This window comes from Opisthocomus hoazin, chromosome 5 (genome assembly GCF_030867145.1).
Source record: "Opisthocomus hoazin isolate bOpiHoa1 chromosome 5, bOpiHoa1.hap1, whole genome shotgun sequence".
NCBI lineage: Eukaryota > Metazoa > Chordata > Aves > Opisthocomiformes > Opisthocomidae > Opisthocomus > Opisthocomus hoazin.
Genome location: NC_134418.1, coordinates 42780837 through 42799060, shown reverse-complemented (window position 1 = coordinate 42799060; position 18224 = coordinate 42780837). Strand labels below are relative to the sequence as shown.

The following is an 18224-nucleotide window of genomic DNA, read 5'->3' as shown; positions in this document are numbered from 1 at the left end:
ACCTTGTGACTGACCCAGCCTGTTCAGCTGCTAGCCTAGCAAAAAATGTTTCCAAGGTAGTTTGCAAACATTTCTTTGAATCAAGTCAACTGCCTGGCCAATCAAAGGAATAGCAGAGCTGACTTGGGATGGGTGGCAGGAGGGTGAGCTAGGGCAAGGGAGTTAGACTTCCACTTCTTGGATCTGTCATGCTGCTGGTACACGGAACTATACTTCAGCTACGTCAGAAACTCAGTCTGCATACAGAGAAATGAAGTGGAAAAATAGTAGAAATGATCAGAGAATAATACCTGCACATGAAGTGTTTGCAGCAGTGCTTGGGACTGCACGATAATAGTGGGTTTAGTTCAGTCTGGGCCTAAGAGACCTTTTTGTGAGTGAATTTGGTGAAGAGCTGAATTAGATTTTTAACATGAAATGGAAAACTTAATTTAATGTTTCTTAGCATTCTTAGAGTGGTGTAGAAAATGGCAGGATGTTACCAAAAGTAGCTAAATTCTTTCAGAATTAAAGATGTTGGACTATTTAATGTATTACCAAAGGTAGATAAGGTACTTCAGAATCAGAACTGTCATGTAGCTACAGCCTTGTGCTTCAGCAGTTTTGAATCTTTTCCCTTTTTGTGGGAGATCTCATTTTCTGATTTTCAATCAAATACATGAATAATTTTGCATGTTCTAAATAATAATCATTTCTAACAGGCTGTACATTGAAAGAAATGCTTTCAGATTTATTTCTGAAACTTACTATGGACATCAGAAGAACATGCTGTCCTGACCAGGGGTGCATCTGGTGCAGTATTTGGGCACTGAGAATGGCCAGTGGTGAGCAGTAAGGAGGGTGTACAGCGACATCCTGCTGTCATTCTCCCCTTGCAGACAGTGGGAAGGCTTGGGGGAGAAAGGAAAAGCAGCTTTGCAGAGGTTTAAGAGGCTGAATGCCATGTTGTGAAGGAAGTAGGGTGGTTCTTGTCTGACAATCAAACAAGAGGAGAGTGTGGGACTGAAGAATGGTGTCAGTCAAAGATGGAAGAAAATACTTCGTAGTGAAAAAGACCAGATGTACAGATAAACTGCGAAGGACCTTGAATATGGGGTTTATCTGATACGAGAGCATAGAGGTCTGTGCAAAAAACCTTAGTGTGATGACTCCGTTCACTGTTCAGGTTATTTTTCTGATCGTACTTTAACTGAGTTTCCAATAGGAAAGTGGAAAGACTAGTCATGGGAAGAGAAAATTATGTTGCAGTATCTAGGCCATAAAAGGAGTTTCCCTGCTGGTCCCAGGGCAGGAAAGTGATGAGAATGACCCATAAGAGTAAGGAGAAAGAGGAAAGTATACTGAAAGCAAAAATCCTAGGTTTTCTTGTGTCATACTTGGCAGAAGCATGTTCATTGTATCACAGAGAGGACTGGCAGCTCCCCACTAAGACAGCTGATCAAGAGTTTGCAAAACGTCAGCCAGCCTCTCATAGAGAGAAGACAGATCTCCATAGTGTTGACTCCTAAAATAATGTTAATACGTGCTGTGAATTTCAAAGGCCTTGTGTTCCGATTCATGGACAAAATCCCAGGGAGCTAGTATATGGTTATTAAAGATGGAGATATATATAGAGAGAGAGAGAGAGAGAGATAGAAAATGAAAAAACTGCTTTGCTTTTCCAGCCAGTCAGGTCCAACTGTCTCCGTGCAATAACATCTGGTATGTATTTTTCCCCTTTTGCTCAGCTTTCTGTAAGTGTCTTTCCTGCTTCGTGTGTTATGATCATAAGTCCTTCTTTGGACAGATTTTTTTCCCCTTTTTTTGAAGAAAGCATTTGGGTGCTGATACTTACTACGCTGTTTATAAAAAGGAGTTTATTGATCTTGCCAAAACACTAAATGTCTTCTCAGGTAACTGATGTTAAAGTTTATTGCTTAAGTACATGTTCCAAATTTAGGCTTCAGAAAACAGGTTGTACTACTAATAATTTCCCCTTCATTTTTTGATGCTTGACTTGAGATTCTGGGATATGCTTTCCAGAAGTGCTGAGTACTTACAGCTGTAGCTGAATTTAGTAGAAGATATGCTTGGGGCATACAATGTGCGGGTTAATGCTGTAACTGAAAAATCAGGTTTACGGTGTCTTAACTGGGCACCCAGAGTCTGTGAATGCCTTGAAGACTCATGACTCTCCATCTCAGTAGCTCATGTCTAGAATGATGATGATGGTGTTACACCTTCATAATCCAGGATGTTTGAAGACAGGGAGAACTATGTCTTTGGCTGTTTTCCATTAAGAGGTGCTGTAGGCTCTCCCAAAACATGTATCCTAAAGAAAGATTAAGGGAAGAAAGTTTGTTGTCTTTTTACTCAATAAGAAGAAAAAACACAATTTTGCTTTGGGAGGGACTCCAGGCCTATCTATCAAGTCTCTCAACCGCTTAGGGGTTTGATCCAGTTAAACACATTTTTGAAATGTTGTCTTGAATGAATCTTGCCAGGTCATGGCATTTGCTTCTTCCTGGTGTGCCGATGTTTGGGTATTCTTTGCAGTGTGTTTCAGACATCATCTCATTTACCCTCTGGATGAAGTCCTGGTGCCATTAGTACATTGACAGAGCTCTGGTTTGTTATTTATGCAAAAGACTGTAACTTTTTCTTCCAAAAGCAGTTACCATGCTCAAGTACTTTTTCCTGTTGCTGCCCAGATAAGTCTCTCTCTGATGCTAGGAAACTGCAATAAAATATTTCCCGAGTACTTTGTTCTCAGTTGTAGCCAGCCAGACTTCTTCATCTACTTTATTAGCCTCTGTGTGCAAAAGGATCAGGTTAGTAGCAGGTTTTTTATAACACTTTATCCTCAAACATATTCCCACTGCTTCTTTTGCATTAGATTTCATAGGCAGTTTTTTCCCTGTATTTTATTTCAGTTGTTTTGTTAGTGCAGTTGTGGCCTGTTCTAAAGCATTATGATTATTAAGATGATATGGAAGGAATGCAAGACTTACTTATAAAATGATCCAGTAGGAAGTACTGGCTGATTAATCTGAGAATAAATTTAAGAATCAGTAATGTTTTTGAAGAAGAGCATCTTAGCAATAAAATAAGTCTGATTGGTACTGTTACAGAAGGAGTTGCCATTTGAGGTACTAACTTCATAGGAGCATGCTCCTCATCTTAGACTATAAGCAGCAAAGTGATGCGGTGGCAAGGCTGCAACAGGAGAGAGCAATAAACTCTGTCATGGTAAAGTGCATTCTTGGGTAGACAAAGGAAAATAGAGGGCTCTAGAAATGTCTCTCTCCCTGTCATAAATCAAACGCGATGAACAGTGTTCGGGTTGTTATGATACTGGAAACAAAATCTGAATAACACTGCTTGCGTTGGCAGTTCGCTGTGGCTTCACGCAGAACAGAATCCATTTGGCTAAAGGTCCCATATCAATGCCTTTAATGACCCTGAATATATTTTCTTCTCAGGTCCTCAGAGCTCCAGGAGATGGTCACATTTCTGGTTTCTTCTGGAACAAAATGCTTCTAGACACATCTGGCTGGGGGCAATGTTTGTTTAGTAGAAGCGAGCCCCGGACTGCAATAAGATTCATGCTGACACATAGATTTTAGATATTTGTCTAGATCTGAGAGCATACCTGTCACCAGGGATTTCATGTTTTAGCTTAGTTCTATCTTCAGAAAATGAACAGTTCTGAAGTAAGGAATGTTTCACAGTAGTGAGAATGTGAAATGAACAGTGAAATCAAGTCCAAGTTTTGCTGTATATTTATTTTCAAAATGAGGTTTTAGATGGTCCCATTGTCTTCTGTACTATTTCTGCCAGATAAAAATGGGATAATAAGTGACAAATTTTTCACAGCATTTCATTAGATGAAGAAATCAATAATTATTAATTTCTCAAAGCTGAGCATCTACCATCAAGAATGGAAGACCTGTGGAAAACAAGACTTGTTTCTCATGCTAAACACTCAACTTTACAGCTAGACAAATAGGTTACACCTAAGCCAGTAGCACAGTAGCAGCTTTTTTTTGCCCGCTGATTCTTGTGACTGTCATCAGATGAAGAAAACCATTAGCAGCTGCACAGGTCTGTGCAGTGGCTTAATTGGGTGTGGAGCAGGACTAAGAATGCTGAATTAGTTTATGGAAAGCTGGTAATAAATGAGGGAAGGGAGACTGACTCCCAGCTGCACAGTTTATTGCTGCGGCCCATGTTTTTAATCCACAAGACTAGGAGACTGCTGGCTTTAGTTACACATTCAGTAGATGAATTACACACTTGCTGGCAGCTGTCATTTGACATGTAATAATCGATCCTTCTCTGCTTGCTCACAAGTGGGTGTAATAGCAGAGAGCTACCTGAAGGTCTAAAGAAGGGAAGAAGTCTCTGTTGACTTAGACAAGCTTTATATGCATTCAATACTGAGAAGCTTTTGCTGTATAACATTTTAGTGTATTATTTTTCTGCTGATTTCCTGGATGCAAATTGCTTGTGGACCTTTTAGCTCAATCACAGGCTTCTGCAGCTTTTCCAGCTCCATGAGCCTGCAGGAGATCTCAGCCTCTGGGGCAAGCAGGAGCAATTTCAGGAAAGCCCCATGGCACTGCCCATGTCCTGGGGACATCAGAGCACAGTGTCAGATGTGGCCTCTTTGGGAGGCGCACAGTGGTGAGCAGGAGTGAAGCCTCCATGAGTGCAAAACCCACCAAGGTTACATCAGCTTGTTCCGCATCCTTGGGTGGGTCATTACAGGTTCATCTCAATTTGCACCCATGCCTGTATGCTTACCTACACATGGCAGGTGAATGCTTTTGTAAATGCACTTTTCACTCACTGTTGAATGCTTAGTTCCCTCCCAAGACTCTTGCAAACAGTATCAAATTCTTAGAAACCCATCATCTGATCTTTTTCTTTTGGAATATTTATTAGTGTACAACAGCTACAGACTTACTCAAAGTGTTAAGAGTAGCACCAGCAGTAGATAACTATTACTAGTGTGCAGTCTTACTGTTTTTAAAGCACCATAGTAATTAGCTATTTTCATTCTTGTTTGATTGCAATTATACTGAAATATAAACATCACTTAATGAACTTTGCAACAAGTAAGGGCTGTACCACTATTATGTAGGGCAGTTACATATCTATATGGTGATATTCTTCCTGCATTAGCAAAATTAACTTTGAAGTAATATTGGCTAGAGAAGGGGTTTGTTTCATTGCACCTCTCAAGCGAATGTGTGTCAGGGAATATAAGCGAGTGGAAAAAGTCTGTCTGGAAGTAGGCTGTGTGCTGTGGTGTATTGCATTTCGCTGACATGAGAGGAATGTGGCAGTGAGGTCTACAGTTGCCTGCTGTAGGCACTAGCATTCAGGCTGAAAAGCAGCTTGGGATGTGCAAAAGGCTTTATGCCTGTGGCATGGAGTGCTATAAAACACAGTGAAAGTATTATAGTGTATGTTGTTAGACAGGATTGCCAGTCTCAAACATCTAAAATCACAAGTCAGATATTCCAACATAAAATCTGTCTAGAAATTAGGGATGTGTTGTTTTTTACACTCTTATTTCCTCTTTGCTTCTTAAGATTCACTTATTTTTAAGTGAAAGCTGAGATCTTCACTGAAAGTTGAGATCCTCACCTGACTTCGGGGCTTTAAGAAAAACACTAAATTTCAAAAAACTTGCAAAAAGGTCATAAATGTTCATAACAGTGAGTCAGGCATCTTCTGCAGAAGCTGTGTGATTGTATAAGGTTTGTCATTGTAAATAGGATCTTAAAAAACAAGGATGCAAGATGCAGGCTAAGCTCCTGGCACTGTCACTTTAGTTGAGGTTTGCTTACCTTTAACAAATGTCACTAACTGTGCTGGCTCACGCTGTTGAGCAGCTGGCCTAGAAAAACCCCCAGCAAACGCCACCACAGCCTGGAAAGCCTGTGTTGCTGGGGGGGGCCGCGGTGCGGCAGTTGATAGACCTTGCAGCCAGAGTTACCTGCAGCTGATCTGTATCTGGTGTAACTTCCGCAGCCTCCCAGAGTTCCATCCTGTCTGTGCACGGTGGGGTCAGTAGTAGGACTCCTGTTTACAAGAACAAGCATGTGCCGCTAAGGGATGCATTAATTTCCTTGTGTTGTCTGCGTCTTCCAAAGAAATGTCAGTGTTGACCCCTTTCCTGAAAGGGGAGATGTTAAAGGGATGGTGATGTCCAAGTTTTTCTCCACACTCTGCTGAAGCAGCAGGCTGTAGCTTTAGGATTTTGAGCCGCTGCACCGTTAGCAACCAAGGAAGGTGGAGCATTCGTGGTTCTAGGCACTTTTGCAGCACTGGAAAAGCAATGCCAGGGCACAGGCATGGGCGTTTTTAGGATCCTTTGTTCATTGTTCCTACTGACCTGCACTTCAGGCCCAAAGAAGATGCACAACAAAGCCCACAGTTTGGAAAGACTAAGATCCAAGAATCTGAATAACTGTATAGGATTTTTAATGTAAAACTCAAGTTTGCTGGTCTGGAAGGCAGGTGCTCCTTTACATAAGTTAGACAGCTGGGAGGTGAGCTGTAAATCTGCCGCTGTTCTGTCTGCCTGTCTTGAGCTCAGCTGAGATCTTTTTCTGCTGTGCAACCCTAGAAGAAACAACAATTCTTGAAATAACATTTTGGCACCATAAACACTTCTCATCTGATGCTCTGACATTTGGTATTGGCAGTTGAGCCTGCCTCTTCAGCGTGCGTGTGGCTGTCACCAGTCAGCCAGTCCTTCCTTCCTGCACAGCTAGTTCAGATGAAAATCGCCTTTCTCTCAAGAGTGCTCCAAGCAGCTGTTTAACATAGCTAAGCCTCAGGAACTCTGTCATGCAAATATAAATTTGCTTTTAGGTCAACATTGAAAGCATCATTTTCATTGTTTTTAAGAATCCTGTTAGTTGTAGAGAAATGGTAAATAATCCGGTGGTCTGGAACCACATTGTTCTGGCTCAGGGAGCAGTTACCACTGCAGATGATGCTTCAGGTCTTGGAGGTGTATGTACTTTTGGACTCTCGCATCTAGCAGTTCACCTAATGGTTCAATGTAACTGAAGCCCACTGAAGTCTGCAGGAGATACCATTCAGTTCATAAACACTTCCTCCACCTCCAGTGGAAACATTTATAGTCAGATGCAATGCCTTGAAATGTTTTACTACTGTCATATTAATAGGGGAAAAAATGCAGATATAAAGAGGCTGTGTGCATTAATTATTTATCTTGCAATCAAGAAAGTAAAAAATAATCCAAGGTGAAAATTGGGAAGGGTTGTAAAGGAAAGCACTGGCTCTTTCAGTTTGAATAATGCAGACCCCACCCAAGCTTTCTCGGCAGAACATGTGGTCTGATCCCAGCAAAAGTGAATACATGTTTTTTCTCTAAAACAGATTTTTAAATCATGCAGCTCTTGAGAGGAGACTAGTTGTGCTTGCTTAGCTTCAAGTGAATAATTAAACTGTGAGGAGTTATTATTTTCCTGGCTCCTCTGTAATGTTTCTTACTAATTCTCAGATATTCAACTTTTAGACTTTTTAGCATTAATCAAGCTCTGCTTCTGTTGTCTGAAAAATAAAATATGTAAAGGAAAAACTGCCACAGATTTAAATACATTGTGTTGTTACAGTATAAATATCGTCATTGTAATTAAACCACTGGAAAATACAAACCATCAACTTTTTCTCTCAGGGACTCAGCCACCTATGGGATTTTTGTGCCTTTGGAAATCTCCCCAGAGATTCAGTGTGCTTTGCTTCTCCTGATTGTTCTTGAAATAGAATTAGCTTTTAGCCCTTTAAAATCTGTTGGCTTTATCTGCTACTAAATACAGACATAGTAAGTGCTGTGGGATCAAAACAAAAACAAGTTACTCCTGCTGCGCTTGTAGTTTTGATGAGATTTGCATTTTGGCAGAAGTCAATAATCTGACTCTTACTATGTTTGGGATCAAGGTAGATTAAGGTAGATTTCTTCAGCCCGGATCGAGAACCTGCAAGGTATCTTCAAATCAGAGGAAAAGGTGAATAGGAAAGAGTCTGGAAAAGGACAAGAGAAGGCACCTGCGAAGGCAGGTAGCCTGGTCTTAAGTCCTGGGGCAGAACTCAGGACACCTGTTTTGCTCCTTCCAGACATTAGCCTAGCACCCTGTTAAAAGTCTCCACTAACCAAGATTCTGACACCTATTGAGGGTTTGGGCAGATGGTTTTCCTGGTAGAGATGTTCTCATGATGGCCGGCTCGCTCCTCCAGGTGCCTGTGACTTTGTCCTTAACTTGCTGCCTGTGTGGGGAGAGTAGGATGATGCCAGGGTGAGGAAGTGAAAGGGGACGGGGAGGGAAGTACTCAGGCGGTGGGAGGAAGGTCAGGGCCGTGAAGGGCCTGGATGGAGAGCTCTGGGAGAACTGAGAGAAGAAAGTGCTGCCCATCCAGGCTCCTTGTCATTGTGTTTCTTGCTACTCGTGGCTAGAACTTTCTGATATTTTTTTAAATGCTTTAGTCAGATATTGAAGAAGAGCAAAGTTTGGAATCTAAGCACAGCCTCAGTGGTGGAGAAACCGCTGGGTGCCATCTGCAGAACTAAAAAATAACCATATGTTGACAGAAAGACATGACCATAATGCCTTTTTCCTGTCTTTTCTACCCTCACAGATGAACAGGAGCCGGCGGTCAGCAGTGATTCAGATATTTCATTGATAATGGCAATGGAGGTTGGACTGTCCGATGTGGAGCTTTCCACTGATCAAGACTGCGAAGAGGTGAAGTCTTGAGAAGTAAACAGAGATCCAACACTAAACTACAGGGGAGGGTCACAGGGAGGGACCGAGTCAGCTTTCCTAGGATTTGGACCAGTCATGCACATGCCTCCAGAGCACTGTCACTCCTGCACACTCCATTCTGAGATGGTCACAAAAAGCAATAGCAACAGTTGTGTCTGCCTGGATGCGGTTTCATCATCTACATACGTTCATTTTGTTGACGTGGGAGATGAACGCTTCCAGTTTATCCACCTGCTTGAGAGCAGTCATGTAACTCTTCAGTGGCTCATCAATACACAACTGAAATGACAGCTTGAGTGTTTTCTACACTTGTTCGACTGGGTTTTTGTTGATTTTTTTTGAAAAGATGTATGTTTGTTAGGTATGTTTGTTTGTTTATGGTTTGTTATGGATGGACACTCTGTTGACTGACCCCAGCTTTTTCAAGAGTTCAATCCAGAAATCTGAATTCCCATTCACTGGTCCATTCATGATCTGACTCCAGGATTTATCATTGCCTTGTTTCTGCGTGAAGTACGTATGGCTTCAGAAGGATGGTGCACCAGCACCCAGCGTTAATGTGAAGCCTGCTTTCGTTGAGTGGGAGCCCTAGAAATAGTATATTCTGGAGGCCTTTATTTGTAAGAGAGCTCTGAATTAACAGAGTTCGCTGAGATTTGGCTTAAAACTGAATTATGCTGGCTTTTACCTAGAGCTCTGTTCTAGACAAGAATCGTACAGTGTGAAGGAGAGAAAGAAAAGCTTAAAGCTTCACTCCGTCCTTGTAGTCCTTTGCTGTATTTTACACCATTAGCAGCTGTCAGTACATTAATGGCCTTCCTTCAAGTCACAATTCAGTAGCTGGAAAAGAAGATCTAGTGTAACATCGTGTCTTTTCTTAATTTTACAGACCAAATCTGACCAGTAGGCTGAAGGAGTGTCTGAGAGTTTTCCTGAGGCTGCTTGTTAACAGCTGTACATTACGAGGATGACAAGAATATTCTTAGAAAGGGTCTGGAGATGCTGATATCAGTGTCAGAAGCTGCTAATGAAGCAGCAGGGAGCTGGTTGAAATGTTTACTTCCTGGTTTGTCTGGGGGGTGTTTCTTAGTGTGTTTCACTTGTTATATTTGGATGACAGTTTTTGCCTGCTTGTTATTGAACACAAAAGTTCAGGTGGTTCTTTGCCCTCCAGAGTCCCTCTCAGCATGTCACAAGCATAACAGAATACTTGCAATTTGTATATAGATATATATATACTAAAATACTTTGGGTAGAGGGGATGGAATTTGAAAATAAACAGAGCTAATATAAATCAAATCACCTAAATAATAATGACCTGTGATGACTATTTAGCTCATCCTGAGCTCTGCTTTTTAGGGAAACGTTTATTGTTACTTGTTCAGTGTACAATTTTGGTTTTCAGTCAAAATACTCAACTGTGAAGAAGCATTTTTAGCTTACTGTTATACAAGATTAAATGGTTTCTGTTGACAGTCAGATGATTTGAATCACATTACTGCCTCCTGAGTAAGTCCATAGAATCAACTACACATCAAAATTTCATGGAGAGGTCAAACATTTTGACTTGACAGTGTCATGACAGCATCTCTTAAAATGCAACTATTAGGGTTCTTGCTGCATTTAATCTCCTTGTGGCTTTCCTTGTTAGATGTGGAAACCAACTTCCAGCCAAAACTTGGTTTGTCAGATCTTATTCAGGAACAAATGTGTTTAGAACTATCCCTAAAAATTTGGCCGACTTGCTGCTTTAGTACAGGAAGAAGGAAAAATTACACTCCGTGCTTTTTGGTCCAGTTAGAAGTCAGTTCATTTTACAGCTTAATTTTTTTGATGTTCTTAGTCCCTAAGTTGCAGGGTAACTTTGAGGCAAAGGAGCACAGCCTAATGATCCTTCAAAACCATGATCCGGAAATGTGCCGTTACATTTTTATAAGCCATTTGAAAGGACAGCTCTTTAATTAAAAAGAGATACAGGCAGCTGGAAATCTTCTTGCTTTAAAAAGAAAGTTAGAGATCATTCCAGAGGGTGCAGCTAGGTCAGTCTTCCCAATGTTTGTGGTTCTGTAATCGTATTTTCCATATTCTTTAATGTCTTCTCTGTTCCTTGCAGCTATAGGAAAGGCCCACAGCATCAGGGGTACCGATGCTGAAATTCATCCCTACACAAGAGAGTTTGCACGAGGTACCACATCAGCTCCACTTAAGCTCTGGAAATAATGCTGAAATGGGATTGAGGCGGTACTTACACCAAATACTGGCCCTTCATACAGGAATGAAATTCATCTCAAACAATTGACTGCAGGGGAGAGAGTGAAGCTGGTTATACACAGTCAGGCCTCCCTATGGGAAGTACACACGCTGGTACAATTTATTCTCTAGCGCTGGAGCCTGGGTGCTACATGCCACAGGAACATCACAAGCACGATGTCCAAGTTGTCAGTGATCCTTTAGCATCCGCTCACTGCAGCCCAGCACACAGATAAAAAACTCCTGGCCAAGCTGTTTGGGTTTCAGAGAAGCTGTTGCAAAGTCTTCGTTTTATTTCACATACTTAAGTTAATCTCAGTGGGCAGAATGACCAATTATCTGTTGCCATAGCGGAGTCACCCACAGCACAGCAGAGCAAGCGAGGTCTGGGGGGAACCAAGGCAGGAACTGAAACTCCCAGCTGATACTGAACTGGGTCCTCTGCCCAGCAAAAGCGTTAAAGGGAGCTGTGCTCAAAGGGGCATCACATAGGCGGTAACTGAGACCCTGCCCATATTCCTAGGAGGTAGTGAGGGATTTTGGAGAGGGGTTGTACTGTGCATGCTCTTTTCCTGAGTATCCCATACGAGATGTGGTCCCTCGGGGTCCACGTGTGGCCACTGACAGAGGCAGGGTGCTAGCCTGGGTGAGACATTCTTACATATCACCATACTGCGGTCTTTCAAAAGTGGCTTCCTAGCAAATCTGGGTCAGGAGTCCTCCTGCTTTTCTTTTCCCAGTTCTACTGGCAGTTTCGCTCGGGAAAGATGTTTTTCCATCCCTGTCCTCAGGTGTGCTACAGTTCTGAGCATGGTTAAGAGATAATGAGTGAAAGCCAGGTTACACATCACTGAAGCCAGAACTTAGGAAAGCACTTAAGTAAATGTTTTATTCTGTCCTTCTTCAGAAGAGCACTTACGACTAATTTTGGACTTCTACCAAAACCACATTACTTTCAACAGGTCTTTTATGAGCCGCGTTAAGCCCCTGTGTCAAATGGAAGTGTTTTCCCAAAGCAGGATCTGACAACATTCTTTGTATACGTAACCTGTGAAATGCCTTGGGAATTTGAGGTGCTTCATAAATATTAAGACCCCCAGGTGTATGTTTGTAACATGTATGAAAGCCTTAATTCTGCAGATCTGCATGCCTGTGCACATTTTTGCTTACGTGAGTCTCTCCACTGAGATTCCTTACAGGGTAAAATTAAACCTCCTGATTTTCAGCTTTGGGTAAGATTAGCCCCATTGTGCGAGTCCTCGGTACTCCTGCCCCTAAGCTTGAGCTCCGGCATTAAACATGTGGGCTGCAGACGCTGGGGACGCAGCACTGCCTGCTCAGAAGAAAAGCAGCCTTTAACATGCAGCCAGGAAAAAACAAACTCCTCTGGTGCCCTCTGACGAACAGGCGCTCGCGCACGTAGTTCTGCAGACTGGCACCGGGCACGGGTGATCTGGTGTCTCTCCGAGGTCTTGCTGTCCTGTCCGCTGAGGCTCATCATCACTCAGGCTGGGTTGCAGGTTGAAGTCTGGACAGGCAGAGACTGCACTGTGGAGTTTCCTTTGATTTTCATGGATTTCGCTAAACTGCCTTCCCAAAGGTCTGTTCAATAGGTGGGACACACAAGAAGTTATATGGGCAGGATTTTGCACTCACAAAGGACCTAAAGTCCGTGTGCAGATGTGCAAGGCACCAGCTCTGCATCTCGTCCCCAGGGCTCACCCATTCCAACGGGGATACAGATCTGGCATTTACTGAGAGTTTGGGTTATTTTATTTTCTGACTGCGTTAGAGCCTCAAAACCAGGATCAGGACGATTGTAACACCGCGGTTCATTCTTTAAGTATTCTATAGAATTGAATTGCCATGTATGCATATAAAAGTACATTGTTACGACTGTGGAAACTCTGTGGTAGTGAAAACAGCAGCAGCTGCCAATTTGAGACTTTTTCTATGTGGGAGATTGTGGCACTAAAGAATCAGGCTTTATAGAGGCAACTTGAAAAAGAAAATTATTGCAGTGACGTATGATGAGAGGTCCCTAGGATCGCAGTATTTTAATGACCCCTGGATCAGTTGCAGAGGAAGTCATTGCAAGAAGGGCAGTACTTCGTCTCCTGTTGAGTGACTCATTTGGGACACATTCTTATTTTGTTGACAAAATGAACCCAAACACCAGAGACAGATGCAGCTCTGAACTTAATCTTTCTCAAGGCGTATGCATTTTGAGATCCAAAGTTTTTGTTGTCAAACTTGTTAACCCACCCTCTTTTCCCCCTTGCTAAATAAAAAGAAATGCTTGTCCAATTTGGAAAACGTCTAGCTCGGGAGACCTGCGCATATGGATGGGTTGCCCTGGCAGGTGTCTGCAAGACCACTTAACGCTTCTATGTACTTTCAGTCATCAGTACAACACGGTTATGGATTTTCCATAAAGTGTGTTTAATTTGCTGTTCTCGTTAAACCTGGAGTGTGGTCATATAGATTTTCCAGAGTTTTGCCTTACAAACTTTTTCCTTTGAATATATGCCACAGCCCTTAGAGCAGATTGTGTGATTAAAAGGCAAAGATCAGGGCACAAGTCTTTACATACAAATCTCGGGACTGGAACTTGTTGTGACAATTGGTCTCTACTGAAATGACGATAGAACAGCAGAAGATGCCCTCCAGCCCAGGCAGGGGGGAATCTCCCAGGCTTTATTTGCAAGAGACTCGTTCCTTCGTGGTCTCTGCCTGTAGAAAAGCTCATGACTGAACATATAGTTTCAAATAAGCCAGGAAGAGGAATTTATGTGCAAACCAAGAAAACCAATAGTCATTTATTGATCTTTTTTTTGGTATTTGTTAGCGATAATGGACTCTTTTTTTTAACCATTTGTTGTTCTTGTAGATCCCTGTTGTAGGGCCAAAGTTACCAGTAAGTCTGCTAGGAGTAGGAGCCTGGACAAGCTGACTCTCTAACCAGAAGGGGGAGGCTTGGTTTGCTGTTGGGATGTGTCCATTTTGCAGGGCTGAAGTGGCAGAGAAATCCAGCCTGCTCCTCCCCACCCCTCTCACGGGTGTTAGCTCTAGCGGGAGCCTTTGTTGCAGGGGAAGGAGATTGTGGAATCCAACTAACGCCGTGCCGCTTCCTCTCGCCTTTTGTGCTGCCTCTATCTCCTGTAGCAGGTTGGAGCTCCGGTCCCGCGTGGGGCAAAGGAGCCAGCCGGAGTTCGGCTTAAGGGCTTAATGAAAGACAGGCCGGCCCAGGATTTCAGCAGATTCAGGGCAGCCGAGCTTCTTCATAACCAGTGCTGACCGGGATTGCTGCTTCATTGAAGAACACTGAGCGTTGACTCATTTGTTTTATAGATGCGAAATGTGTGTGTGAGCGTTTATGGGGCAACCGGCGTGGCAGAAATGAATCGGCTTGGTTAACGCAAGCGGTGAAGAACAGCATCATGAAGTATTTTAGGGGGCGAGGGAAAAAGAGGGTGGAGGTGTTGTTTTAGCAAGCTTTTTACATAGGGACAATTGATCCAACACAAGCACTGCTTTGATTTTACCAAGCTGTTACCTGAACTAATTGATAGTTTCGCAGCTGAAAGAGGAATGCCAGATGGACTTTTTAGTCTGGATTTATTTGCGTAGCAGATGGCAGCTGCGGGCTGGGACGGCGAGCGAGGGAGGAGGCTGCCCTGTGCCCCGCAGCTTCCCCCACCAGGCTGGAAACCCGCTCTGCTCCCTTTCTTTTCTTTGGCACTTATTTTTTCAAGAAGAAAAACCTTCTGAGCAGGAGCTATATTTCAAAGAGAGAAACAGAGAAGAAAGATGAATGAAAGATGTTGTGGATTTTGAATGAAAAACCAGGGGATTAATTTTCCATCTGAAATTAATCTTGTCTCAACTATTTTGATTGTGAATCAGTGGAAGTTAGTTCTTTCTGGAGTGAATGCAAAAAAAAAAGAAAAAAGGAGAGGGGAAAAAAAAAGAAACAGCGTTTTCCCTTTCTTGTTTGATTCTTCAGTCCTGTGTAGCATTAAAAACAGTAGCAAGATCAAGATGCTTGTTTGCTCTGAATGTATACAGTTATTTCAGATGTCAAATATATAAATGTTTTGTATGTGTACGTAATTCCATCCTTAATTATTGTTTCATGTTAGGAACCTGAAATGACTGTACCATTTTATAATTAGAAATGTAAAGAGGGGACAGTGGGTGGGAGGGTCTGTTATTTTTATAGCAAGATGTTCCTTGTATTTAGCGAACATTTAAAATGGTTTTGTACTTGTCAAAATATACATTCCATCCATTTCCAGAAGAGAATTATTTTTATTTAGAGTAGTTTATAAGCAAACCAAAAATATGTGGCGTCCCATTTGTACGCGGTTCATGAACAGAGCAGAAGTATCCTGGTTTTCAGTGAAGGGCTCCAGAGCTTTTCCCAGCCGTGTCTCTTCTCACACGCTGCAGAGCCATACTGGCAAATGCCAACGTTGGAAAGGGAAGAACAATCCCAAACAAAATAAATACCATATGGATCAGTGCACAGCTTACCAAAATAACTTCCAGTTTGGAGACAATGGTCTGTCCCAGTGAAGTCTCCAAGGTAATCAGTCCTGCCTGGGACACCAGGAGTGGATTTACTGGGAGGCCTTCAGCCCTGCCCGTCCCCATCCCTGCCCGGCAGGGCTGCCAGCCCTTGCAAGCCGGGGATGACAGGGTTGTCACAGGCACATGCTGCGGCTCCCTCGGGATGGGAGCCTGGGTCTGACCGACGTTGTTTTGCCGCTACGGCAGTCGGTTTCTGCGGGCTGACCACCTCGTGTTTCATTTGACCGCAGAAACGACCCCTCATCTCCACATTAAAAAAAAAAAATTTCCTTTCTCCAGACAGCTGCGCTTTGGTTTGTGGAACACCTAGCAAAAGCCCATGGCAAAATCACACAGTGGCATCTGCATATGCGATTCTTTCTCTTGTAGTTAGCTTTCTTACCCCCCCCGCTACCTGTGACATGCTGCCAAAACAGTGCAGTAGCCGTTGGTGAAGCGAGCCTTTTTTTCTAGCATTACGTTCTGTACAGTGTTGCAGATATACTTTAACTCTTTGCTAGTATTTTACAATGTATACATCTTCCCCTCCAATGCACTTTATCTCTCTTGAAAAATGTGGGAGTCGGAGAACTACCATCTTAAAGGGATTTGCCTGAAATGGTGAGGCACATACATACTTTTTATCTTTTTTCCTTCTTGCTTTGTTCTATACTGTAAATGCTAAAGAGCATGGGCAGTGGCTCAGCTGGGGGAAGTACTGAAATGTTGAGGCTAATATTTGGAAGCATTATTCAGTAGTAAGACACGGCTATTTTTGTTATATAGAGGATTATAATGTAAATATGTGAGACTGTGTTATTACATACTAGTAAAATATTGCAACTCTCAAAGTTAAGATGGTGAATTCCAAGGAATTTTATTGCAAGTTTTTTAATAAAACGAATCCGATTACTGTGTTGTACGTATTTTCTAACAGACTGTGTAAAACTGGCGTTTCCTGACAGGTGAAACTTGCAGATTGTCTCTTCCTGAACTTGCCCGTGGCAGACTTTGGCATTCACACGGGGGGCAGAAGCTACAGCAGGAAGGGACCCGAGTGGCAGCCTGGCCTCCGTGCCACCACTCCAGCCCCGGCTGTGGCTCTGGTCCACCCATCCTTCAGCTGCTTTTGGTCAGAAAGCCGCAGCTGTGTCGGAGGTAAATGCCTCCACTTCCCCAAGGGATGGCTGCCGCCTCACCCCAGACGCGGGGCGTGATGTGTTAGAACAGCTTTAAAAGGTGATGGCTTTGCCATGCCTCGGCGGGAATCACACCGCCGCTGTGAGGGCTCGACCGGCTGCTCTCCCCTCGCCTGTCGGCCGCTGCTCCGCATCCCTGCTGTTCCATCCAGTGTAGGTGTGGTGCTTACAGGAGGTTCGAGGCACAGTATAAATCCTGCCCAAAAGAAGTTTAGGAGACCTAAGGAAAAGTTTTCCAGCAGATGTGGGCCCCTGTCTTGGCCCACTCGCTGTGCTGGCTGGCCGGCGCAGGGTGTTCGAGGCGTCGACGTGCCACATTGGTGGGAGCTCCCCATCCCACCAGCCCTGCCCCAAGGGCAGAAGCCCTCCGCACCGAAACAAACCCTGCGCCGCCTTCGGAGGGAGATTCTGGGCACTGGTAGCCAAGGTGTCTGGTCCCGCTCGTCCCCGCGCGCCCCTCCCTGCCCACTGCTTTGTTCCCTGCCTTCGTCTAGCAGCGGGCCAGGGGAGCGAGGGAGGCTGTCCGTGGCGGGCAGCTGTGCGCAGTTGCTATGATGTGATCTGCACACACAACCCAGCTGCCGGCAGGGCTGGCGGGTGGCTGCGTGCTCGAACGCAGCGCGGAGCTGCTGGGAATGGCATCAGGGCTATAAATAACGAGGGGCGTGAGGCAATTAATTCCAGGATGCGAGTACATACCTAGTGCTTGGGTTACATCACTCTCTACTGTATATGGGATTCGTTTCTGGTAAAAATACACAAATAAAGCTGGGCTGCTCTACGCTCTATGTTGGGGGGTTTTTTCATCCAGAAAAAAAATAAGGCAAATTGTATTCAGTCCTGTGATTCAAGGCGGTGACCCTCGGACCTGTCACAGTCGGTGGAGAGGACTCAGGGTTCAGAGGGTTTTTACCCAGATTTGCATGAGCCGGGGTCCCTTCTGTCCTGTGGTACCCAAACCACGCTAGGAAAGAAGCCGAGCTTTGTGCTGCACGTCTGAGGGTGCCGCAGTCGTCTGCGCTGGGTCTTGGGGAGCCACTCCAGAAAAAGCACCCTGAGAAGGTGGTTCTGTAACACAGGGAGATCGGGTCTGGGGGCATCCCAGAGGGAGTAAGAGGGCTTCACAGCCCCAAAGAAATCCAGTGGGTTGGCTTATTTATCATAGATAAGCTGTAGGAAATCAGCGCTCAGTAATTTTGCAACACACTCGGCCCTTGGTCCCTGTGCAGACGAGCTGCTGGCAAGCCCTGGCAGAAGCGGGCAAGGTGTCACCACCCCCATGTGCCTGGGCCACGCTCTGCTGCAGGCCATCGCAGTGCTCCTCTGGACGCCCTCCTGGACAGCAGCATCTCCACAGCTTGGCTTTGTGGTCCACCCTCTCACCTGAGAGCGAAGGCAGGCTCGCGCAGGGAGGCCG

The 18224-nt window shown here is 44.0% G+C and overlaps 1 protein-coding gene across 1 annotated transcript in view; it reads left to right on the top strand.

Annotated features, from left to right (window-relative positions):
• Window positions 1-16520, top strand: part of RNF150 (ring finger protein 150) — a 129756-nt gene extending 113236 nt beyond the window's left edge. Inside the window, exon 7 of the mRNA XM_075421010.1 lies at window positions 8659-16520. Within this exon, the coding sequence (XP_075277125.1) occupies window positions 8659-8777 (119 nt within the window). The 3' untranslated portion in view covers window positions 8778-16520. The remainder of the gene's footprint in view (window positions 1-8658) is intronic.
• The last annotated feature ends 1704 nt before the right edge of the window (window positions 16521-18224 follow it).